This window comes from Carcharodon carcharias, chromosome 13, assembly GCF_017639515.1.
Source record: "Carcharodon carcharias isolate sCarCar2 chromosome 13, sCarCar2.pri, whole genome shotgun sequence".
NCBI lineage: Eukaryota > Metazoa > Chordata > Chondrichthyes > Lamniformes > Lamnidae > Carcharodon > Carcharodon carcharias.
The window spans coordinates 39,836,477-39,863,184 of record NC_054479.1 but is presented as its reverse complement, the minus strand read 5'-3'; the positions used below and the strand labels follow the sequence as shown (position 1 = coordinate 39,863,184).

The 26,708-nt window shown below is 40.6% G+C and overlaps 1 protein-coding gene across 1 annotated transcript in view; it reads right to left on the bottom strand.

Annotated features, from left to right (window-relative positions):
• sdsl (serine dehydratase-like) overlaps nucleotides 1–13,155 on the bottom strand; it is a 32,847-nt gene extending 19,692 nt beyond the window's left edge. Inside the window, exons 1-4 of the mRNA XM_041201900.1 lie at nucleotides 13,040–13,155; nucleotides 9,437–9,598; nucleotides 9,287–9,326; nucleotides 5,233–5,372 (exon numbers count right to left, since the gene is read on the bottom strand). Of these exons, the coding sequence (XP_041057834.1) occupies nucleotides 5,233–5,372; nucleotides 9,287–9,326; nucleotides 9,437–9,595 (339 nt within the window). The 5' untranslated portion in view covers nucleotides 9,596–9,598; nucleotides 13,040–13,155. The remainder of the gene's footprint in view (nucleotides 1–5,232; nucleotides 5,373–9,286; nucleotides 9,327–9,436; nucleotides 9,599–13,039) is intronic.
• Nucleotides 13,156–26,708: the final 13,553 nt, after the last annotated feature.

Sequence of the window (26,708 nt, the reverse complement as noted above, 5' to 3'; positions counted from 1 at the left end):
TTCCTCCCATTCCTGCACTAATCCTACTCACCACCAGAAAGCTGTCTCTATAGCTCACCAGTTGAACGAAAATGAGGTCTAGATTTTTCAATGGCCTACCATCAATGAAGCAAGAAGATGCGGGCACACTCTCTGCTGATGCTTAAAATTAGCCTTATGCTTTCTATCAACCAAACTGGCCAAAAGAGACAAGATCTGCTCCCATCCATCTGCCAATAATGATCAAGTAAGAGCACCTGAGTATTTATGTCAAGTTGTTCACCATGGGAAGCCTCTCAATCTCGCTTATCCCATGACATTCTATCTGAGATTGGAGAATTCTTGATCTAGAGCTGTCCTAATAACAATTTTGTCCCAATGACATGTTCAGTCCCAAAACCAAACTTAAGCTGATGCCAGCTAACTGTAGTTATAAACTCAAGCTTTCTAAAATTAATTTGTATTGAGAATTTTTTAAATCGTTTTCAATAAGAAATTCAATATTTTTAAACATCATTTCCACTTTGACAGCAATCCCTCTGTTCTGGTCCAAAATCTACCCTAACCTCAACCTGACAGGGTTGCTCCAGCATCAAGTCTTCCATTTTTTACACTAAGCAATAATTCACAGTGAGACTGCCAAATTACAAACATTTTTATGCCCTGCTCATGTGGAATTCAGTTGCTATCTCCAACTACATTTTACACTGGCCCTTCAGCATTATCAGCGATTTTTGTCTCATCAGTTTATCCTGATGTGAACCCAAGGTCCCAGAAGTGAAAGTTGTGTGTGACCTACATTCTTCAATAAGTTCTCCATCATAGTATCAACTCTGGACCAAAATGAAGTTTCAGTAAACATCAGTTCATTCAGTGCTTTTGATTTTAAAAATAATTCCTAACGGAAAACTCCTCTACTTCTGAATTACAACTGCGGTTCAGATAAAAATCCCCTGGTGTTCCAAATTCCTTGTTAGACAAACAAGCAGTGACTGTACACAAGTTAACTTTTTCTTCTTCAGCTACTGTAGTGAAAGGGATGAACGCTATTCCTTAAAAGCAACCAGTAAATGATGCAAAAACAAAATATGCTGGAAAAACTCAGCAGGTCTGACAACATCTGTGGAGAGAAAGGCAGAGTTAACGTTTCGAGTCCGTATGACTCTTCTTCAGAGCAAGTCATACGGACTCAAAACATTAACTATGTCTTTCTCTTCACGGATGCTGTCAGACCTGCTGAGTTTTTCCAGCATTTTTTGTTTTTGTTTCAGATTTCCAGCATCCACAGTATTTTGCCTTTATCTCAGTAAATGATGCACTTTGCAGCCATGTCAGTGTTTGCTTTATTTCAACTAGGGTTCTGCTTTCCTGTCACTTTAAAGGAAAACAGCTGAGAACCATAATAAGAGACAGGTTCCAACATGGCCTGCTGGCCACGAGGGCTTTTCTCATTTTACCATGTTTTCAAGCGCGAATGAAATCGGGCTCAGCTTTGTTGCCCACAAGGGAAGGTAAGTGCTGATGATCACTTGCCAAATTAATCTATAAAAAATATCTGCTAGGTCAGCATAACAAAGAGCTGCTAATGATCATGCAACTGTAACCCAGCAGAGGGAAGGATTTTTAAGAAAGGTGGGGAGAAAAAAATATAAACAACATCAGTGCATGCACATTAACTGGAACCTTTAACATGCTGCCAGCCATTCAACTTTTTCAGAAGCAGGCCTTGGTTGCAAAACCTGACGAGCAGAATTATCCTTCTTTGACAAGCTAAATAAACATTGCTGTCTCCCTATACTGTCCAGCCCAAATTGAGACTGGAAGGTCTTATAAACATTGACATACATGGGCAGATTCCAGCAATGCATAGCCCAATAATCAATTGCTCTGTGGCCTCTTCAGCTCTGATAATTATGAAGAAAGTGTCTCCCTGCCTCAGAAGCAATAGCTCAGGGACAAATGGATTCTTTGTCCTTTCTCAAACATAATTTTAGCACAGATAAACACAGCTCAAACAGGTTGGCTTTGTTCCCTGCTGCTCTCTATCTCCTCTCCAAATTTTTATCAAGTAATAGTTGCACAGATGATACCTATGTTTGTCAATGATAATGTGTAACTAAAATGATTGCTGCTAACAATATTAAACACTCAAAAAATTATATCCTACATGCAATAAAAGTTAGGTTTAGTCCATGATTTATTATGTACTTTAATGCTGTCATTACTTAAGATATAATTCACATGCAACAAAATGTGCCAGTTTGCAAATAAATGAGAAGCCCTTTATGTAAATAAGATCCGTTGTCATGGAAATTACGTGCATTGATATGCAAATATGAGGCCTGTCATGTTGGTCTCAACATTCAAAGTGATGACACGTCTGCAGCGTGGAGAAAAGCCACAGATCGTTGTGCTTTAGGAACTAGATGGAGTCACAATGAAAGGGTTAAAACCTGACCTTGAACTTGAAGCTTCACTCATATCAGCTGAAATCACCGATATATTTACTTCACAGCACTACTACCAAAGTCAGTGGCAGGACTGGAGATTAAATGAGGTGGAGTAGCCGCCTCTAGTGGCACTGAGTGTAAGGTCGAAGAGGGACCAAGGTTGAAAGGGCAGTCTGGTTGAGAGGCTTGCAATTGGAAAAACAACAGAACCATGGCAGCGAGGTATGTACCTTACTACCTGTATTCAGGCTACTAATGGAATTTCATACTCCATGGGCCTTTTCAATCCCTCAGGGATGGTCTGGCAACCAGAAATGAAAGTCAAAGCTGTGATTTGCAAATGGAGTAGCACCAGGAGCAAAGAAGCACTTCAAAACTAATATTATTTGACCATTAACGTCTATGTATTTTGATAAAAGCAAAATACTGCAGGTGCTGGAGATGTGAAATAAAATCAGTAAGTGCTGGAAAAACTCAGTAGGGTAGGCCTTGGCCTTGGCCTTGACCTTGAACTTGAAGCTTCACTCAAATCAGCGATGTAGTTCTGAAGAAGAGTCATATTGGACTTGGAATGTTAACACTGTTTCTCTCTCCACAGATGCTGCCAGACCTGCTGAGTTTTTCCAGCATTTTCTTTGTGTTTTGGATGCGAGAATGTAGATACGTTGATGTTTTCCTGAAGGTGTTTAACTTTTTAAAACTACAGATGATATTTTAGGGTGGATTTTCTGATCCTCACACGTAGTGTACTTGCACTAACAAAACATAAGCAGCTGGTTCGAAATTTCGCGATGGACACTGGGGCATTTGTGGTGCCTTACCACACAAGGACTCATAAAATCCACCAGTTTGTGTTATTCAATTTTTTCTTATTTTGCCACTTACTGGGCTGCAATTGATTATATTTATAAGGCAGGTGACAGTTTCTATGTGCTTTCTTAGTTTTTCAGGTTTGGAAGGAAAAACTTCAATGTCTAACTCTGCTTTGCTCGAGGTGATGCTCCCTTCTTCCCTTCATTCTCACTCCCTTCCCGCTCAATCAGGCCTGTCCTGGTGACCTATAAATCTGCTTATTAACCCAAACAGTACTGGGATGTCACAAAAACCTCTACTCACTGCTCTTACAGCTACTGTGCTAACAATGACAGAGAACAGCCAAAATCAAGACAGGCAGGGACTCTGCATTTCCCACCGAGGCAAGCTGTAAGCCAATTCTTTACTAAATAGGCAAGTTATTTGAACCTATTTCAAACACAATGACAAGCAGATGGACAGAGACAACTCAGTACTGAGTCCTCGCAGGCTTTACTAAAAATAAATTGAAGCAAATGAAAGAGTGACAGTCAATATGTTCTCATTTGCTTTTTAGCAAGCCTTTTTCTTTTTGCCAACACTTTCCCCATGTCCATTTCTACATAAATGTCACTTAAACATTTATTTTTATTCTACTGTAGCAACTCTCACTCGCATAACATTTCTCTTGTATAATATCTTGGGAAAAGAAACTGTACATGGTTAATATCTGCCTCAATCAGGCAAAACTTTGAGTGACATGTAAGGTTCATTCAGTTCAATGAGCTGGAAAATTCAAAGTTAACCAAATGGATAGGCAAAGACAGAAAAACCCAGTGAATACAGTGGGCAGGGCTCCTGTGAATCAATGCTGAGCAGCGTCTGAATTGGAATTGTGACTAACAGCAGGTCTCAGCAGATTTAACAGCAGACTCATTGAATCCGAGCTGGCTGTTTCAAGCCACTAACTTTAGAGTGCTTTTGAAATGCCTCAGACTGCTGGCACAGCTGTTAAGCTAAACTACCAAGAGCAATATACGGAACAAGAAAAACAACACTGTTTGTTCCAGCGTCTGCAGAGAATTAGCAAATTACATATTCATTTCATTCATCTTTCAGTAAGTTACTTTTACATTCAGATATTCTGAAGTGCTCTTATTACTCAGAAAACAAATGGTACAGGGCCACACTCGGAGATATTTTCATGAATACCCAATCTACTTTACTGAGCCAAATATTTTTGACACACATCAAGAGGTATTTGCTCTGGATTCAACACAATATTGCCTACTGCAATTTTGGTATTCGACTCTGCACACATCATTTTACTTATGCAACAAGTTGAATGTTTCTGGCTTCTAGGACTTGTGTTGTTTGAAATTGCTGGATCAATAAAGAAAGACTAACACTTACATATCACTTTTCACAGACTCAGGATACCCTAAAGGGTTTTCAGTCAATGAATTATATTTTTGCAGTGTAGTCACTATTATAACGTAGGAAACGTGGCAGCCAATTTGCACAAAGCAAGCTCCCACAAACAGCAATGTGATAATCTTGAGATGTTGATTGAGGAATAAATATTAGCCACTGGGGATAACTCCCCTACACTTCTTTGAAATAGTGCCATGGGAGAGGGCAGACAGGGTCTTGGTTTAACATCTCACCTTAAAGACGGCACCTCAGACAGTGCAACACACCCTCAGTACATCACTGAAAGGTCAGCCTTGATTTTTGTTTTCAAGTTCTGAAGTTGAAATTGAACCCACAACCTTCTGACTCAGAGGCAAAAGTGCTACCAACTAGGCCATGCCTAACATAGCAGCATTACACCATGTATAATATTTACACACTTGCCCTGATTTTGTGAAAATGGCAAAAATTGATTGGAAATAAAACACCTTCTCCGAGGTGACTCATTGTTTCCCCAACACCCAACCGCACCATGACTGCCACCTGCAGGGCTCTTCAAATGGATGGAGCCTCACAAAATGTTCTGACAAGGACATACCTTACCAACCACTTCCACAAAAGCCCCGTGTTCTTTCAATTTCTGAATGGTAAACACTGGTGTGCTACTGGGAACCAGAATGGTGGCAGGAATCTGGAGCTTCTGAGCGGCAAAGGCAGCAGCCAGGCCAGCATTCCCTCCTGTAAGATCAAAACACCTCCAGCTATTAGAACAATATTGGCAAATGATGAGTTTGGCTTTTTATGCATAGAGTTCAAAAAAGTTTTTCACTATGAACTTTATTTGTTGAAGCTCAACAGATCAATGGGATGTGATCATCAGGGAAAAAAGTGATTTGGATTCCTTGATGGCTCAGCTGCTACATGTTCTTGGCCACTGTGGAACTAAACCATAAAGATCAGGTTTGAAACTCCCTCCCCCCACCCACAACACCCCCTGTGTATACTTGGCTAGCTGGGTTGCAATAACGATGCTAAAGTTACCCCAACATACCTCCACCAGCAAGACGGGAAGGAACAACAATGTATTGCCTTCAAGTTCCCCTCTGAGTCACACAACACCCTGGCTTGGACTTATGTTGTCACCACGCCTTCATCATGACTGGAATTCCCTATCCAACAACATCATGGGACCACTATTCCCAAGGGAGTGCAGCAGCTTAAGACAGTGCAACTAAAGATGGGTTATAAATGCAGCAGTGCCAGCACTCACATCCAAGTTTAAAAAAAAATGGCTATAGTTCACTTCTATTATATTACATATATTATTGCCCAGCAAGAATCAGTGCCTTCAGGAGAGGAAAGAAAATTGTCACCATCTCTTAAAAGCATTGACAAATTTCCTTGTAGTTGGCATGAACTCTGCACTATTTCTCATTTTTTGTTCATTAAACTATTAAAAAGGTTATTCTATTCCATGAAATCATGAAGCATTCAAGTGTCTGCAGGAGCACCAAATTCCTGGAACCAGCGTAAGATTTTCTACTGCTCACCACCACCTCCTCAAGAACAAGTGGAGGTGGGCAACAAATGCTGGCCCAGCCAGTAATGCTCACATCCCATGAAAGAATAAAAAAATGTGAATCATGTGTTGACTGGGCATTGGATTTGGGGAACTCTAGGTGATAACCTGGGTGTAGAGACTGAAAACCAAGAGATTAACAACAAAATAGAACATAGTTCAAATTAACAGGCACTGAACAAAATCAGAGAGGAAACTATGGTGTTCTTAAAGTAAGAGTTAGTGGGAAAGTAAGCTGTGAGGCAATCACAAAGAGCCTACAAAAGGATATAGACTGGCTAAGCGACTGGGCAACAAGATGGCAGATGGAGAATAATGTGCGCACATGTGAGGTTTTTCACTTTGGTAGGAGGACTAGAAAAACAGATGTTTTTAAATGTTGAGGAACTACTAAATGTTAGTGTTCAGAGGGATTTGGATGCCCTCGTACACAAAACGCAGAATATGTAACATACAGTAAGCAATTGGAAAGTCAAATGGTATGTTGGCCTTTATTGCAAGGGGGTAGGAGTTCAAGAATGTGGAAGCCTTGCTGCAATTGTACAGGGCCTTGGCAAGACCACATCTGAAGCAAAGTTTTGGTCTCTGTACCTCAAGAAGAATATACTTGCCTCAGAGAAGGCATGACAAAGGTTCACTAGATTGATTCCTGGGATGAGACTGCTGTTCTATAAGGAGAGGCCAAATAGAATGGGCCTTTATTCTCTGGTGTTCAGAAGAATAGGATGATGTCATTGAAACATATAGAATTCTGAGAGGTTGTTTCACTGGCCAAAGAGTCTATAGCTAGGGGGCATTGTCTCAGGATAAGAAACTGGCCAGTTAGGACTGCAAAGGGGCAAAATTTCTTCACTCAGGTGATTGAGAATGTTTGCAATTCTCAACACCAGAGTCATTGAATATATTCCTGCCCGAGATTGATCAATTGAGTTTTGAACTCTAAGGAAATCAAGGGACATGGGAATATAGAAAGGGAAAGCAGAGTTGAGGTTGAAGATCATCCAGAATTTCATTGAATGACCAAGCAGTCTCAACAGGCCATATGCCTACTCCTGCTCCTATTTCTTATACTCTAATATGAGCAGATGGTCTCCTTCACCCTCACTTTTTGTAATCTTTGTGATGACAGTTAGGCAGCTGTGGAGTGTTGCACATAAGAAATAGGAGCAGGAATCAGGGCTTTCAAGACTGCTTTGCCATTCAATAAAGTCATGACAGATCTTTCATATCAACTCTACTTTCTCATTCTATTCCTTAATTTCCTGAATACTCAAAATTCCATCAATCTGAGTTTTGAATATATTCACTGACTGAGCATTGATAGCCTTACGAAGTAGAGAACTTCAAAGATTCAAAAGCCTCTGAGTGAAAAAATGTCTCCTCTTCTCATTTCTAAATGACCAATTTAGAGAATATGACCCTGAGTTCAAGACTTTCCAGCCAGGGAAAACAGCCTCTCAGCACCTAATTTGTCCCACTCGTTTAGGGAGGAGGGAGAAAAAAATGCTCTGGGTTTTCACTGCAAGTCACAGTCAAGTGATTCCAGTTGAACACAAACTGGAGGAACAGCACCTCATCTTCCAACTAGGCACTTTACAGCCTGCCGGACTTAACATTGAGTTCAACAACTTCAGATCATGAACTCTCTCCTCCATCCCCAACCTCTTTCCGATCCCTCTTTTTCCAATAATTTATATTTTTAAAAAATATATATTTTTCTTTTCCCACCTATTTCCATTATTTTTAAATGTATCTCCATCCATTGTTTCATCTCCACCTTATAGCCTATTTTGATCCCTTCCCCCCACCCCAACCCCACTAGGCTATCTGTCACTTGCTCTTCGTGCTTTCTACCCTTAATGTCACCATTAGCACATTCTTTAGATAATATCACCACCGTCAACAACCCTTTGTCCTTTCGTCTATGACATCTTTGGCAATCTCTTCTTTGCCTCCACCTATGACTGGCCCTCTATCCAGCTCTACCTGTCTCATCTGCCATAACCAGTTTATATTTCACCTCATTTCTATATTTCCTCAGTTTTGATGAAGAGTCACACAAACTTGAAACCTTAACTATACTCCTCTCCACAGATGCTGTCAGACCTGAAGTTTTCCAGCTATTTTTATTTTTGTTTCAGATTTCTAGGATCTGCAGTATTTTGCTTTCCCCTAGTACATAAACCTGGGCCTCTGGATTACTAGTCCAGAGACATTACCACTATGCCACCATCTCCCCAGGAGGGGCAGAGGTTTAGGGAGGGAATTCCAGAGCTTAGGGCCTAGACAGCTAAAGATACAGCTCCCAATAGTGGGTTGATTAAAATCAGGGATGCTCAAAAGGTCAGGGTTAGAAAAGCACAGATATCTCGGAGGACTATGAAGGTGCAGGAGATTACAGAGATAGAGAGGAACAAGACCCATAAAGGAATTTGAAAACAAGAATGGGAATTTTAAAATCAAGGCAATGCTTAACCTGAAGTCAGTGTAGGTCAGCAAGGCATGATGGGTGAACAGGGCTTGGTGCAAGTTAGAGTACAGGCAGCCGAGTTTTGGGTGATCTCAAATTTACTCCATCATGAATGTTTCTCCATCAGGATTTCCCCAGTGATAATCAATGTAGATTACCTATTAACCCCATTCAGAATTCCATTGTAAATTTGATTCTGGATTAACTCATTTCAATTCAATGTCCTCCTCACCCACATTTGCAGTGCAAACTTGGGGAGATAAGGATTTCAGCTAGTGTCTGGTTTGAGTATATTAATTCATATGCTTGTCACCATTACATAATACATGCCATGTACTGCAGAATTGGTAAATTGCTTTTGTTTTATGCTTCCAATTCTCTCAGGCCGATTCCAAGCTGTGACTTCTATAGAGTCACGAAACCAAAACAGATACTAAACAAGCTCATCGGTATTCAGTTTGAATCCCTCTAATCAACAACATCTACACAACATATTTTAAATAAATTCTTAAATCAGAATATACTCAATCTAGCTTTGATCATATTAACAGGCCTTGGTGCAATTACACAGAGTGAAGTACTCACCAGTAAGTTATTACTTACCTGAAGAGCATACAAAATGTTTGCAGTCTTTCTCTGCAGCCTGAAAAAGTAATGTAGTTTTTTTTATTTTTGCATGCCAGATATAAATATAAATTCCAAGTACTTTTAATATGAAGCAAAAATGAATTTGCATATTTTCTTGCTGCTTACCTTTTGACAGAAATGCCCTATCCCTCTTATCTTATAGGAGCCAGTTGGCTGCACATTGTCAAGCTTGATGTAGACTGTTGTTCCTGCCACCTTAGAGAGTGGCAGACTTTTGTGAAGTGGTGTGCAGATATGGAAGCTTTTTTGATCTGTCATTGCCATTGTCTATCAATTAAAGATGAAAATGAGTGAATCAGTTTGATTTCCTTAAAAAATGTGCCCAATTGGATTTTTTATTTTTCCACCTCTCTAATTCAATCTTAGTCTTGTGTTTTTTTTTACATATCTTCTTTCAGCTGCAGCTGCGAGGGTAAGAGAAAGACTTACATATTCCTCCCCAATACCTGGCACAGGAATTGGACTGGGCATTCTCATAAAGGTACATGGCTGTAGTCCATGTACAGCCTCATAAACATCCATGGCTGTAGTCCATGTACTGTACACCGGGCGAGACAATTCAACAATGGTGAACAAATCAATTCTCCATTTTATTTTACAAAAATGAACAATTAAGAACAAATAAATGAGCAATAAGGTAATGCAGTTGCAATAAATAACATAATTACAAACTATGACAGACATTTCAAATAAAGCAATCACAAAGTGAGAATGGCTGATTGATAGGTTAAATTCAAATAGCTACAGTATTGCTACACTGAGAATTTCATATTGCTCATCTTGGCCATACATGCTTCACATTAACTTCATATTAGGTGACCAGATAAAACCTAAAGTGAAGAGTAAATGTTTCTCAATTTGCTAATTATATTTAACAGTATAGTATATATTATTAATATTGTTGCAACAAAGTACATGCAAGATCCCCCTACCCCCATCATTATCATGATTGCTGTTGAAGAAGTGGTCAAGGGAAAATACAACACACACTGGGCATCTAGAGCCATCAAACTGTGTTCTATTATTTCAGATGCTACACATCTTGGAGGCAGTGTAAAAGCCATTTACAGTCACTCTGAAATAATTTTAAAATCACACAAATAAGATTTCCTGTTCAATAGGCCATATAATCTGCTTTTGGTGATGTTCATTAAGAAAGAAGAAAAACATGCATTTATATAGCACCTTTCATAACGGCTGGACATCTGAAAGCATTTTACAACCGATAAAATACTTTTGAAATGTAGCCATTATTGTAATGTAGGTAATACTGCAGCCACACAGCAAGCTCCCACAAACAGTAATGTGCCAGGTAATCTGTTTTAATGATGTTGATTGGCCAGATCACTGAGGATTATTCCCCTGCTCTTCTTTGAAATAGTACCAAGGAATCTTTTCTCCATCTGTAAGAGCAGACAGGGACTCACTTCAATGACTCATTCAAAGTGCTACGAATAGTGCAGCTGTTGTGCAGTAGAGCATCAGCTTTAATTTTTGCGCTCAAGTTCTGAAGTGGGACTTGAACCCACAGCACACTAATGCAGAGGTGACAGTGCTATCAACTGAGCCACAGTTGACATTGAGGGATGAATAGTGCCCAGGACACAAGGAGAATTTCCTGATGTTCCTCAAAAGCAGCCATGCCATTTTTTACCTCCATCTCACGAGAGAGATGAAATCTTATTAAACACTTTATCCAATATACAATCCCTTCAACAGTGCCATTCTCCCTAAACACATCACTATAGTATCAGCCAATTAAATATATTTGAACTGTGGTCAGCATTGCAAAGTAGGAAATGTGGCAGCCAATTTGTGCATACCAAGGCCTCACAAACGGCAATGTGATAATGACCAGATCACCTGGTTTAGGTGTTGGTTGAGGGATAAGTTTTGGTCAGGACCCCAGGGAAAACTCCCCTGCCCTTCTCTGAAGGAGTGTCATGGGGTCTTTCATATCCACCTGAGAGGGCAGACTTTGTGCTCCAGTCTCTGGAGTGGGGCTTGAACGCACAATGTCATAACTCAGAGGTACCAATTCGTAGTGCTCCTGTTCTCAAACTTGCAATGGTTAAGAGATGGTTTTATGACTTTGCAGAAAGTTTCCAATCTCATGCGGCTAGCAGGTAGCGCCAAGGGTTTTCAAGTTGTAAAATAATATGACACACTGGGTTCTTCCAATACACTTCTAATTATCGAGAAAACATTACCTTCCTACCCTCTTACCCAGGCTGTATCATGTGAGCAGGGGTGGAGGGAGAAATTTGACATAACGTAGGGGAGAAAAAAATACTCCATTAATGATACTATTTTTTTAAAAAACTTCAAACCCTTTTGAACTTGACAGCAAAGTTAGTGTATGGACACAGCACACCAGTTTCTCAATTCTCTGTGTATTGTTTTTACACAGGTTAGTTTTCAATACAGAAGAAGGTTGCATGCAAAGTTCATGTGTAAACTTCACTGATGCAAAATATGCCCCAGGACTGCAGTAATGATGCATGTAGTCACTTTGGAGTGTCAAGTGGTCACAGGGACCCTAATTATTCTACACTTGGATTTCTTGTCCTGTTTCCTTCCTCAATGATTTGAAAGTCAGTTGTAGGCACTGAAAGTGCAAAGGTGAGGATGCAAGTTTGGTTGAGATGTCGGTCCCACAGTAGAACAGACTAGGTCTGGCAGCATCGGCGGAGAAGATAAGAGTTGACGTTTCGAGTCCTCATGACCCTTCAACAGAACTGAAGGTCATGAGGACTCGAAACGTCAACTCTTTTCTTCTCCGCCGATGCTGCCAGACCTGCTGAGTTTTTCCAGGTAATTCTGTTTTTGTCTTGGATTTCCAGCATCCGCAGTTTTTTTGGTTTTAAAACAGACTAGGTTTCTGTTAGCCTGCAGCACTCGGAGTCTGTCCCACATCGTGCTGTACACCCGGGATGTTGAGTCCCTCTGCGTCGCCAAAGGGCGATCCATTGGCACAAATGGACATTAGAAAACGGTTGGGCTTCTCTCTGGTGGCTGGGGGCTTCAGCCACGGAATATCCCAATCGCTCCATTTCAAACTTCACAGGGGCTGGTTACTCGGATTTCGCTAAATCCACAAACATTCCCCTCACCTCTGATACCACACATTCAGTAAACTGTCTGAATGTAATCTATTTGCAGTTCAGCGCTAGGTTTCACATTAGTTTTTTTTTTCTCTCTGGATCAAAGTAAATGTGGTTTCAGTAAAATATCTACCTCCAGTTTGGGGATTTATCCGATGGAGGTCCGGCCTCTTCTAACCTCGCTGAAATCTGAGGAACCTTTGGAATGGAGAGAGATTAAGCCGGAGGCTTGGTTAAAGGCTGACTGAGTTCGCCATCAAGATTAAACTGATTGAGTTAACGGGCGAAACCGTAGCTCCAAAAACCACCCCCCGCCCCAGTCCCGACCTCTCCCCTCTCCTGACCTGGGCATATTTCAGGCCAGCTTGCGGCCAGAGTGAGCGCCCGTGAGGTGCTCCCCGCTCACCCGGGACAAGCACCATGCAGACACCCAGCTCCCTCACCAGCACCCCGGGCCATTGGCCCAAGCCTGTCGCTTGCCTCACAGCCGCCCCAGGGATTAAACTGACTTCGGCGATTTTTGTTTATGAAAAGTGATGCTAGAGAAGGTTGAGGGGAGTTCTTAAAAGTGTTCAGGCTAAATACTGGAAAAAAAACTACTTACACTGATCGCTGAGTCAGTATCCACGATATATTTTGTAATTTCACCACCACCATCATTCTTTGCCTAGTCAGTAAATTTTAAAACCTTTTTTCCCCCAGCATTAGCTGCTGGTTATGTGCATCATACTTCCTAGCAGATAGAAGATTGGCATTTTCCCAGGGTTTTATCAAGCTGTCCTGTGCCCTGGACGTTATCAAATACTGGTTCGAACTGGATGTGAGTTTATGCAAGTGTCTGGGCACAAGTTATTGTGCACTTGCTGAATGAAAGCAGTGTTGGCTCTGAAATGTCCAGCCTTTCCTGGCATCTGCCCATTCAAGCCTGCACCAACTTAATACAAAATATGCAAATGGTGGCAGCCCGTTACTCGAAAATAATATTCAAAAAAAATACGAGGGCTCCGGACAGTGTAAAGAGAGAGAGAATCTGTTCCCATTGGCGGAAAGCCGAGAACCACTGAACGCAGATTCAAGCTGATTGGCAAAAAGGAAGCAGGCTTGAGGAAAAAGGGTTTTATTTATACAGCAAGTGGCTATGATGTGGATTGCACCGTCTGAAAGGACGATGGAGGCAGATTCAATGGGGGCTTTCAAAAGGGGCATAGATTAAAGTGTCTGACAGGAAAACAATGCAGGGTTACAGGGAAAGGACAGGGATTGGCAGTAGTTGAATTGCTCTCACAGAGACCTGGCATAGGCTTGATGGGCCAAATAGTCCTCATTTGTACAATAGGCATTTTATAGTTATTTATTCAAGAGTGTTTTGTAGTTTAGTTCCATTTTGATATTTGACTGTTATTTAGTGTGATATCAATATTGTTGTAATATATTCTTCTCCCTTTGTCTCTTTATATAAGCTGTATTACATTTATTTATTTATGTTTCAATATTTTTGAACTATAGTAGCTAATATTGATGAATCTTTTAAAACCTCTTTGCTATTTATTGTGGAACTTGTACTGTTGACAATATCTATCTTTGAGCCTTTGACTGAGAATTAGCTGCTGAAAAATATCTTCTCTCCATTCTAAATTATAACAGCACAGAAACAGGTCATTCTGCCCAACTGCTCTGTGCCAGTGCTTATGTTCTACTTGAGGCTCCTCTTACCTGACTTCATCAACCCTTCATATCCTTCTATTCCTTTCACCCTCCCTGGGTAAAGAAGACTCTCTTGAATTCTTTATCGGATTTATAAGTATCGATCTCTATTTATGGTCCTTTCCGTATGTCCACCCTATCTAACATCTTCGTAATTTTAAAGACCTCTCTTGGATCTTCTTTAGCCTTCTGTTTTCTAGAGAAAAGAGCCCCAGCCTATTCGGTCTTTCCCAATTGTTATAACCTCTCAGCTCAGGTATCAATATGTAAATACTCTCAAATGTTGCTGCATCAATACTGTAATACGGAGGCCTGAATTGTGCACAGTGTTCCAAGTGTGGCATCACCAGCTTTCTGTACAAGTTTAATGTAGCTTCCATGCTTCCAAGTTCTATTCACATAGAAATGAATCTATGTTTTGTTTGCATTTTTATGACTTTGTTAACTTGTGTTACTACTTTTAATGATTTATGACTATATACCTTTGCTCCTTTACCCCATTTAGACTCTTATTTTCCAAGGAGTGTGTGGCCTTACCTCACATTTATCTATATTGAAACTCATTTGCCTTTTATACACCCATTCTACAAGTTCATTAGCATTTTCTTGTATTTTGTCACAGTCTTCCTCAGAATCTAGAATACTATTCCTCCAATTTGTGAAATAATTCTTCCAATTAAAACTGAAGTTGCAGTCCTGGGAACATGATGAGCCACCTCAGTGCATCATACATGCTCATATATGCAAACTTACATGATGAATCAAGCATATGAGTCAGCTCAGTGTGTTTAGCAGTACAACCATGGGGTACATGTCATGACAGTAGGAGGTAAAGTTCAAGATAGTCATGGGTCTGTGAGGCCGCCAGGTCTAGTTTTGTTAAAAGTTTTCATGAATTCTTTAAGATATCAGCAATGTTCCTGGAGTTAAACTTGAGATTTTGTGAATACCTGCACATATAGAAAATTTTGTGAGGGATAACAAGCTTTTTGTTTTTCAACAATGGATATCAATATTGGGTCAGTTTACATCACCCGCAGGCTCTCCATCAATGCACATATTCAGAAAATTATCCCTTTCTGTGGTGTTCACCTATTTGTCAGACATTGAATTTGCATGGGTCAAACACCAGAAGAAAAAAATCCTCTCTTATCTCAGATTTTCACTTTCCTTCTGGAATCAGTTTTCTTTATATGTTTGATCTTGTACTGGATTAGACTGCCAAAGTGTTCTTTGCATTATGTTTATTTCTAAGTGTATGCCTGATACATAAAAATTGAAAACCAGGATCAGTGCATCAAACAGTTAATTATAACATCTGTACACAGTATAATGATCCTAAATAGCTGGCACAATGCCCATACTGTGATGCTAAGTTTGTGAAACCTGCTTTATTCTTGTGCAGTTATAAACTCATATTTCATTGAATGTTGTAAAGCTATGAAAATCATTTCTCTGTGACCAGATTACTGGCTACACAGGATTACATTGTTCTCTAAGTTGATGCAATATCCAGGTTAGAAGCAATTAATTCTAGTCGGCAATTATTGATACTAAACTTGGGGTTGAATGAAGTGTCAGGGTGTTTCCCACATGGTGAGTTCCCAATCTCAGTTTGGCTGTTATGGAGGTAATCAGTAGAGGTTAGGATAAGGACAGGTAAAGTCAGAGATACTGAAGGAAAGTAACTGAGTCCCAGTCATGCTGATTTTAAATTTCATTATGAAGCACCATTGGTAAAGGCCTGGGAACCTCATCTTTGGATCGCTAGAAGACATACAGCAAATAAATGTCATCTAAAAATCAAGGTCAGTTTTCCTAAAACATGTGTCTCTCTGCTAATCCCTAAATAAATATTCCTCATGATTTATACTCTGGAAATATTTTCTTTATTTTATCCAAATAATGAGTCATAATAAAGTGGAAGATCCGAACTACTAATGAATCCGGAAGTCAAGAGCTGACGTTAACATAAACCTCTCTACCTCAGGGAATAATTCAGTTGGTTTCTATTTCTGTCTGTGTTCCATCAATATAAATAGAAACAGTCTGTGGCACAGATGCCCTTGAGATAATTGGAATATAAGCCAAGGTCAACTTAGCACAACATCAGAAACATCAACTGTAAATAAAATATGGCAAAAAAAATCCACAAGCTCATTTTCTTTGTCAAGATTTCCTCTGGCATTTGTCAGCAAAACAAGTGGCACTATGGAATACCAAGCTGGAGATTCCAGTTAATTGGCTGTATTTGTAGATCATTCTCCAATAAGCTGCTGCCAGATTACACTGTTCTTGAAACTGTGACACATTAATGCAGTAGTGTGTGGTATTTTTCAAATTTTGGAACCAGCTAGATAGACTGCAATGTTCTCATTTGTTTGTCCACATTCCTTTGTTCCCAAAACAAGGTTACAAAACCTTGTGGAAGCTTTCCATTTTCTAAATTCAATTAACTTATTGTAGCTTTCTTAAATTACTCAGGACCAGGGTTTGAGGATATAGGGCATTGATACAGACAAGCAACTGCTGTATTGTACTCCCTACTCCTATGGAAAAGTAAAGAATACTCCCTTCTAGCTGACTCTGATGTCTAACAATATTTTCTTAGATGAGAGGATTATTTTTCTAATCCTTGTGAATGTAGTTTTAGTGTTTGGAGTACAACAGTGTTCCAATAGCACAGTAGGGACTAGGGGACAATAGACAAGCTGTTTCTCCTCCTTGACCATATATTCTAGACTGACACTTCAGCACAGTTTTGAGGGAGTATTGCACACTGTAGATGCTGTCTTTCAGAAGAGATGTTGAACTGAGATCCTTTCTGCAATCTCAGGGTGGATGTAAAAACATCCCATAGCGCTATTCAAAAAACAGCAGGAGACTTCTTCCAGGTGTCATGGACAATATTTATCGCTCATCCAACAGCCTTACAAAAGATCATCTAGTCATTATCTCAGTGCTGTTTATAAGATCTTGCTGACTTTGCAAATCAGCACTTTGTAGAAGGAGCAGACAAGATGCTCTAGTGAGATGCTTTGTCAAAATGGCACACTGGGGTAGACACTTTTAAGCAATAATTGTGGATCATGGATTTTGGGGTGCCTTTTGTTGATTTTTTTCTGCAAACACATACTGTAATGAGTTCATTTCTGTGCAATCTTGCAATGTTGGGATGTTGGCGTTGGCAGGGAAAATACAGACTCTATCTCATGAAGCAACTAGAGAAAAGTCTTTTGATTGAGAGGAACTTTGTCAGTGTGTGCAGGAAGAGAACAGACCGCTGTGAGGTGTCAACTTATTCAATAAAGCACTGGGTTATAGATTGTTTTCTGGTTGCTGACTGTCCCGTTCTATATCCTCCCTGTCATTATTGTGGGGATTCTGGGCCTTTTATTGGTCTCCAATCCTAAGCACTACCCTCTTCTGGCAGTAGCAAGCCTTCCTTGATCATAATTTGATGGAACATGTTTCAAGCTATAATGATTTTGGAGATTCTTACTGGTCTGTATTGCAGAGTTCCAGCAAATTTATCAAGGCACCTAAACCAAGGCTTTAGTCTGCTGTATCAAGCCTCTTGTACTGACATTGTCCTCTTTACAAGTTGTCCTGTCTGCACTCAGAAGCCTTACTATAACCATTAGCCCTGATAAGCTGACAATTATAAAAAAAGACAAGTGAGAAAAAGAAAGGGGTTGGCTCAGACTAGAAAACACACAGGAGGCCATCTTTTAATATTAGGGTAGTCATGGGGAATGACTCTTTATCACTCCAATGCCCTTCATTCTTTGTTTGGATCACATTTCATTGTCCGTATCTGACTTTTTAGTCATATCATCACAAATTTCTTTGTTTCTTTAGTAATACCCTCTCCTATCTTGCTGTCTGTTACTTTTGATCGCTGTGTCTCTTTCTTCTCTGTTTGACATCTCTCAACACTCCCCCATTTCTTTGTTTGACCCCAAGAAATGTGACTGAAAGGCCTTGAACAAATACCTCAAACACAAATATATTTCTCTCCTAATCTCTTCTGTAGATTTACCTGCTCTCCAGTGTCTCTTCCTCTCTTTTACTTTCTTTTCCCTATGTCTGTAGCAATGTCCTCCATCATCCCTCTGTTTCTAGTTTCTTTCCATATAATTGTCCTATGTTTCCTCCAGTATGTGTATCCTTGTCTTCCTCTGTATCAAAGCCAGTGGGCTAGATTTTAATAGGGAGAATGTGTTTGGGTGCAAATGGGGGGATTAAAAGTTGTAAGCCTGTTGGGTATGGTAGTGTAGTGGTTATGATACTGGACTAATAATCTTAAGGCTGAAGACATGAGTTCAAATCTCACTAGGGGAAATATGGAATTTAAACTTAGTTCAAAAATCTGGAATGAAAAGCTGTTATCAGTAAAACTGACTATGAAACTATGGTTTCATCATAAAAATAATCATTTGGTTCATTAATGTCCCTTCATTACCCAGTCTGGCCTGTATGCAACTCCAGTCCCTCAACAATGTGATGCACTCTTAACTTAGCAAACCATTCAGTTATATAGTGATGGGCAATAAATCCTCGTCTTTCCAGTGACACCTATATCCCATGAATGGATAAAAGATGTGAATGAGTCATTGTTATGCACATGGTCATATTTCAGTCACTATTGACATTAAGTCAACATAACTGAGTGTTGCACGTCATGCGGCTGTATGATATTTAAATTCTGTCACCAGCTAGCTGGACGCCCCCATTTCCAACAACCAAGCACGTGGACTCTCCACTGATCACCAGCACCTCCTCTTCTGCAGCTGGAGGGCCACTTCTGGCTCTCTGCTGTTCCCTGATATTCTGTGCTCTCTGCTGCAAAGGGAAAGAAAACACCTATGAGTGACTAATGTCATGTGTTCACCTGTTCAGTGATGAGCATTTGTTGATGGTGACTGTGAGGGAGAGGCATGGCATTGTATAAGAATGAGAGTGAGTGTCAGTGGTGGATGGATAGATGAAGATGTGAGGAAGTGCATGGACAGAGATGGATGGGTTCGCCTGCAAGGTAAATTCGCATGAGGAGTGATGTGCTGGATGTGATGAGAAGGCAGAGTGAGGGAGTTGGGGTGATACACATGTCAAGATGTAAGTGATTATGCCTTTGCTCTCACCATTCCTGCTATACTGAGATCACTGAATCACTTCCTGCACTGGATCCAGGAGCATGGCATCACACTCCTGTTGCTGGTCTCTTGTGCCACGTTCAATCATGCCTTCTTGGTTTCCCCAGCTGGCTTCTTTCTCCTGTACCTAGGGAACAGTATCTCCCTTTGTGTTCCTATAGCCCCAGGAAACATGTCAAGGGAGGCATTGGTGAAATGGGGCACAGCCTTTGTCTGGCTACTTTTCATAGCAACACTTTTATTTCTCCTTCCCAGCTACAAAGTGCTTCAACTTGCATGTTGGAATGTCCCTTTAAATACTTGAACCGAGATTGCATCATGCAAGTCATTCTGACACACATTGACAATAATTGAATAGGAAACTCGGAAGTAAAACGATAATGAGGTGCCTGAGTTAAAAAGTTGCTGGTCTCCACTCCCAGTGTGTCTGCAAATCAAAATCCAGGCAAATGTCTCTGTGCCCCATCCCTGGCTTTCTCTCCTCCAGCTAGTGTGTGCATATGTGTGCTTGTGTGTGTGTGCATGTGTGTGTGTGCGCATACCTGTGTGTGCATGTTTCTTTCTCTCTCTTTTATCCTATCTTTGGCTGTAGCAGTGTGCCACCTATCTTTCGCATGTTTTCTTCAGCTCATTCTGCTGTGTTTTTCCATCTTCCTGTTCATGTGCCTCACTGCCCATCTCTAACAATGCCACAATCTCTAACAATGCTCACCTAAAGGAAATAACTTTAAAATCAAAATACCTAGTGTGTCACTATTATTCCTGTCCTAAAGAGAGGAACAAATGGCATCAAATCAGCAGAGGGAAGCAGTCCTTTCATAGAATCATAGAATGGTTTACAGCACAGAAAAAAATCATTTGGCCTGGGGGGTCTGTGCTGGCTCTGCAAGAGCAACTCATCAAGTGCTACTCCCCCGCTTCTCTCCGTAGCCCTACAAATTTTTCCTCTTCAGATAATGAAATATGCTATTTGTGGTGTCACTTAAGTGAAGTACATATTCCTGACTGAGTACACAACATGAACAATATGCTACTAACTCTGAATTTGGGGAAGCCTCTGGCTTCAAGCTTCACCTTCTCCCAATATCTGATGAACACAACCCCAATCATGTCTGGTTAAACCCCCTCAAGTAGCTCAAGGACTCGCACTGCTTCAGTTCACCTCCAGTTCATATCTGCTTATGTCCATTATATGCTATCTTGACAGCAAATAGCCTCAAGGTAGTCCAGAGATAGGGATTATAAGTGTCACATAGCTGTCCATCTTCAAGCTTATCCTAGATAAAAGCAAAATACTGCGGATGCTGGAAATCTGAAATAAAAACAGATAATGCTGGAAAAACCCAACAGGTCTAGCACCATCTGTGAAGCAAGAAACAGATTTAATGTTTCAAGTCCGTGTGACTCTTCTTCAGAGCTCTGAAGAAGAGTCATATGGACTCGAAACATTAACTCTGTTCCTCTCTCAACAGATGCTGCCAAGCCTGCTGAGTTTTTCCAGCATTTTCTGTTTTTATTCAAGCTCAGCCTGTATGATATCGAATGAAAATGCATAATGAGAACAGAATTGCTTATGTCTTTATGACATATGCACTTGCTCATCACATTTCATTCATGCAGGTGTTTGCTCATGTATCTTGGATATAAAGGTAGGCTAAAAGAGCTGGGACTCTACACTTTAGAGAAACACAGACTTAGGGATGATCTTATTGAGGAATATCGGATAATGAAGGGAATTGATTTTTTTCAAGATGATACTTTGTTCCAATTAAATAGGTTAGGGAGGACTAGATATCACAAGTATTATTTGTGTAAGGCCAGGACCAGGTTAGATATCAGGAGAAGGTTCTTTTCCCAGAGAATCATGGACCTCTGGAACAGGCTGGCAGCTTGTGCAGCGGACATTGAATTTATTGAATTCCTTCATGTGAGAGTGGAACCTGTTTCTGGCTAGGGCAGAGATCACATCTTACAAAAAGGTTGGCACGGCAAGGAATTCAGGAACAGCGTAATCTCCAGGACTAGTTTCGATCACCCAGATGGTTAGGAGAGGAATGTCGCTGATTTTTTTCTTCAAATTGGTCCGAGTTTTTATCAGGTTTCTTGCCTCTCCCAGGCGGTAACATCTTTTTTGGGTGGGGTTGGAAAGTATATATCTTGGAAGGAGCAGAGCATCTTTTCCCATCTGTCATTGTTTTTATGATAAGGATTTGGTGCCTTGCTCCTGGTAATATACAGTCAAACTCTTGTGTCCTGATTGCATGGTTTATCAGAAAAAAGATTTAATGTTCTCAACATGCCAACTGGTAGCAAGTCTTTGACACTCACAACAGTACTTTCGACTTACCTTAGCTGATTTCTTCAGATCAGACATCACCCTGATATCCTTTTATATCTAGACAAAAGCAAAAAACTGCAGAGGCTGGAAATTCGAAACAAAAACAAAAATACCTGGAAAAACTCAGCAGGTCTGACAGCATCTGCGGAGAGGAATAAAGTTTCAAGTCCGTATGACTCTTCACTAGAACTAAGGAAATATAGAAAAGAGTTGAAATATATGTTGCTTTGGGAGGGGTGGGACAGGTAGAGCCGGATAGAGGGCCAGTGATAGGTGGAGATAGCCAAAATATGTCATAGACAAAAGGACAAAGAGGTGTTGACAGTGGTGATATTATCTAAGAAATGTGCTAATGGTGACATTAAGGGTAGAAAGCAGGATGCGCAAAGAACAGATAGCCCTAGTGGGGGTGGGGTGGGGGGAAGGGATCGAAATAGGCTAAAAGGTAGAGATAAAACAATGGATGGAAATACATTTAAAAATAATGGAATAGGTGGGAAAAGAAAAATCTATATAAATTATTGGAAAAAGGGGGATCAGAAAGGGGGTGGGAATGGAGGAGAGAGTTCATGATCTAAAGTTGTTGAACTCAATATTCAGTCCAGAAGGCTGTAAAGTGCCTAGTCAGAAGATGAGGTGCTGTTCCTCCAGTTTGTGTTGAGCTTCACTGGAACATTGCAGCAGGTCAAGGACGGACATGTGGGCATGAGAGCAGGGTCGTGTATTGAAATGGCAAGCGACAGAGAGGTCTGGGTCATGCTTGCGGACAGACCGAAGGTGTACTGCAAAGCGGTCACCCAGTCTGTGTTTTGTCTCTTCAATGTAGAGGAAACCGCATTGGGAGCAGCGAATGGAGTAGACTAAATTGAGGGAAGTGCAAGTGAAATGCTGCTTCACTTTAAAGGAATGTTTGGGCCCTTAGACGGTGAGGAGGGGGGAAGTAAAGGGGCAGGTGTTGCACCTTCTGCGGTTGCATGGGAAGGTGCTGTGGGAGGGGGTTGAGGTGTAGGGGGTGATGGAGGAGTGGACCAGGTTGTCCCAGAGGGAACTATCCCTGCGGAATGCTGCCGGGTGGGTGAAGGGAAGTTGTGTTTGGTGGTGGCATCATGCTGGAGTAGGCGGAAATGGCGGAGAATGATCCTTTCAATGCGGAGGCTGGTGGGATGATAAGTGAGGACAAGGGGGACCCTATCATGTTTCTGGGAGGGAGAGGAAGGTGTGAGGGTGGATGCGCAGGAGATGCGCCAGACACGGTTGAGGGGCCTGTCAACCACTGTGGGTGGAAAACCTCGGTTAAGGAAGAAGGAAGACATGTCAGAGCAACTGTTTTTGAAAGAGGCATCATCAGAACAGATGCAATGGAAGTGAAGGAACTGAGAGAATGGGATGGATTCCTTACAGGAAGCGGGGTGTGAGGACCTGTAAACAAAGTAACTGTGGGAGTTGGTAGGCTTGTAATGAATATTGGTGGACAGTCTATCACCAGAAATTGAGACTGAGAGGTCAAGGAAGGGAAGGGAAATGTCAGAGATGAACCATGTGAAAATGATGGAGGGGTGGAAATCGGAAGCAAAATTAATAAATTTAACCAGGTCCAGATGAGAGCACGAAGCAGCACCGAAGCAGTCATCGATGTACCGGAGAAAGAGTTGTGGGAGGGGGCCGGAGTAGGACAGGAACAAGGAATGTTCCACATACCCCATAAAGTGACAGGCATAACTGGGGCCCATGTGGGTACCCATAGCCACACCTTCTATTTGGAGGAAGCGAGAGGAGTTTAAGGAGAAATTGTTCAGTGAGAGAACAAGTTCAGCCAGTCGGAGGAGAGCAGTGGTGGATGGGGATTGTTCAGGCCTCTGTTCGAGGAAGAAGCGAAGAGCCCTCAGACCATCCCGGTGGGGAGTGGAGGTGTAGAGGGATTGGACAATTTTATATCTACTGGATTCTCGAGGTAGCATTCACTCCTGTATGCCATTTCTTCTCATTCCTATTACATCCAGTGTTTACAGGAACAGTGGCTAATTCTACCAAAAATATACTTGCCCCTTTCCCTCACTCCCTGTAGAAGAACTTCCAGTGCCTGATCATCAACATTACATTTTCTCTGCTTTTCAGCCTCCGTTGCATCGGAATATTTTGCAATAACAATGGACCCTTGTAGTAATAATGGTTTTATTTAGTATGTAATGTACCTTTAAGAATAATATTTGAGGAAAGATTATATGATCTGTAGTAACCAATAGGATTAGTGCGGGCTACCTTAGTATAGAGATAGAGGTGGAGTTGAAAGCATACATGTTGTTGCCGCTGAGTATATTGTAAATAAACTTAATGTTTCTACTTAGAAAGTTTACTCTATTCCTAATAGTATAACTCAGCCACCCGACAACAACCCCGCACTATTGTGGGAATTTAGATTAACACTGCTGACAGCTCCTGGCCCTTGTTATTGGTTATGCTTCTCCATTGGTCAGTCTTTTGTTTGACTATTAAAACCCAAAACCAGCAATCTCAGCGGTTAATGGGCTTGCCTTGTAAATCCCAAAATTCTTAAGCAATGCTCAGTGAACTCTTAAATAGTGACCCAACGATAATCTCTTGGCTGATTTGTCATACCATTAAATTTCCAAATGAATAGCTGCTTCTGGCATACTTCCACTTTCAATTCTGTCTGCCATAAATGATTAGCTTGACAATGAAACAAATGTATTATAAGACCAAATAACTCCTAGCTTAAGGAACTTGCCTGGTTAACATAATACTTCTAGTTCAAACCTTGCTTAGACTAGATGTAAATCTGGCTTTGTCCTGCCCTTCCAAATTCAATTTCAAATTCGCCATCTCTGATTTATAATATACAGTGCTTTAAATGAACTCGCCTGTCAGCTTTGAACAAAATCTGTTATCCCAGGGATACTTCATGAAGACCCAGTAAGGCTGAATTCCACGGTATACAATTCCTTTGTATTCCCAGCAGGAAGCTGAACTCACAGGGAGTGTATTGTGGAAAATTATACACTTGGATTTTCTATCCAAGAAGAATCATGGGCCGCTCACCCACTCCACTGGCTCAAGATGCATTTCTTGTGAGTGCAGCTTGCTGCATTGTTAGTTTTTTAGGGGGGGCATTTAACCTCCAAATCCATTTATTCAATATTAATTTGTCCTTTTGAGACTTCAACTATTCAGGCAACAGGAGACAATTTAGTGATATAACTCAGGAAACATTTATTAAGCAATAAAAGTGATACTGAACAAAGCTAGGCAAGCGACTTTACTAGCTCCATGGGGTTCTTGCTTCTTGATTCAGCCTACAGTGTGAGGTGACATGGCATCTTCTCTCTCTCTGGAGTCCTTTGGTCTTCTGCTTTCAGCTGACAAGCAGTCTTCAGTTTCAAATTCAGTGCACACGGCAGCTCAAAGTTAGTGCTTTTTAACTCTTTCCAAACCACAACCCATGAGCATGATCAGTGATATTACTGATTGCCGACTGGCTCGTGCAGTGTGTGATCAGGCCCTGATTGGTTTAAGGGCTGCATGATCAGTTTCTGATTGTTTCTCGAGAGTGATGGTCATCTATTTATGTCATTTTCCTTTGTCCCCTGAGTGGCCCTCTGAAGTGTCAATTACTCACGGAACCGTCCCTCTCATTATGACTTTTCTGTCATTTCATTAAATTTTACAACTTTCTTCTGATATATTGGGGGCTTAAGGATGGTTTCGATGTCTGCTTATTTGAGATAAGAGAGCATGTGATGTTTAGTGACACCAGACTCATCAGTATAGATGTCTAACTGATCTATAGGTATCAATATTGCATGCCCTGTATAACGCTCATTAAAACAGGTGTTTATCAATGTATTTTGGATGAGAAGACTACTTTGCTATTGTATGTTTTTGTTGTATCTGCCATTGTTTGATATAAGTCAATTAAAAACAGAGTGGTGCATAGCCTCACAAAAATTACAAAGCTACAGAAATTGCACAAAGTCTATATAAAATACATATAAAATCAGTGTGTAAAAGTGATTGGTGTACTAAAGTTAAGGCAGCAAAATTCACTTAAAAATATAACAACACATTCAACTAATACATATTCCTAATTAATAAAAGTCAAAAGAACTACATAGCTACAAAGCTAATTACAGACCATAATTCTAAACTTGCAGAATCAAAGATGGTTAAATATTGTGAAGAAAAGTAATTGCTTCTTCTGATAAAATATCACAAGTTAAACTAAACTAATTTAAGGCACAAGGCTGAATGTTTTAACACCTGATTTTTTTTTTACACAATAGGATCTTGAATCTTAAGGGAATGCAATTGATAAGTTTTAATGGCTAGGGAGGTTGATGGTGCCAGACTAGAACTGTTCAACCTTCACATCTTGTATCACTGGCTTGTCAAATGTGAATGGGATGCTGATGAAGACCAAGTCATGTGATGTGCTAGTGTCCCACAATTCAATATGATATCATATTGGGTTAATATACCTCAATTGCTTGATTACGATACATAACTAAACTACTAATTGTAAATAATTATCAAACTTAAACTTTTCTACAGCATATTTTTATCACGTAACTGGCTCCGATATTTTCGTCTCTGAGACTGACGGAATGAAGGTTTCCTGTCTGTACCTGCAGCAATGGAGCCTGGGTGACTTCTTCAGGCAGTGGACTGTTTTGGTTTCTAAGCAATCGCAAATGTCTTGCAAACCCTACAGAGCAACTCATTTCCCCCTCCTACTGACAGCGAATAACCTTATGGTTGTCATTTCTTCACTTCTAAATTGTGACCCCCCCCGCCCCCCGAAAAGAGACAGGATGCACACAACAGGACTGATTTAGGCAGGAGATTACCACAGATTAGTGCTGTAAGAAGATGAATGGCAGGTCAGAGGATTGGACAGAATATAAAAATCAGCAAAGAATTACTAAAAAAAAAACAGAAATTAGAGTATGAGAAAAAGCTAGCTAGAACAACAAAAATAGATATTAAGAGTTTCTACGGGTAGAAAAAGAATAAGTAAAGTGAGCATTGGTCCTCTAGAGAGTGAATCTAGGGAATTAATA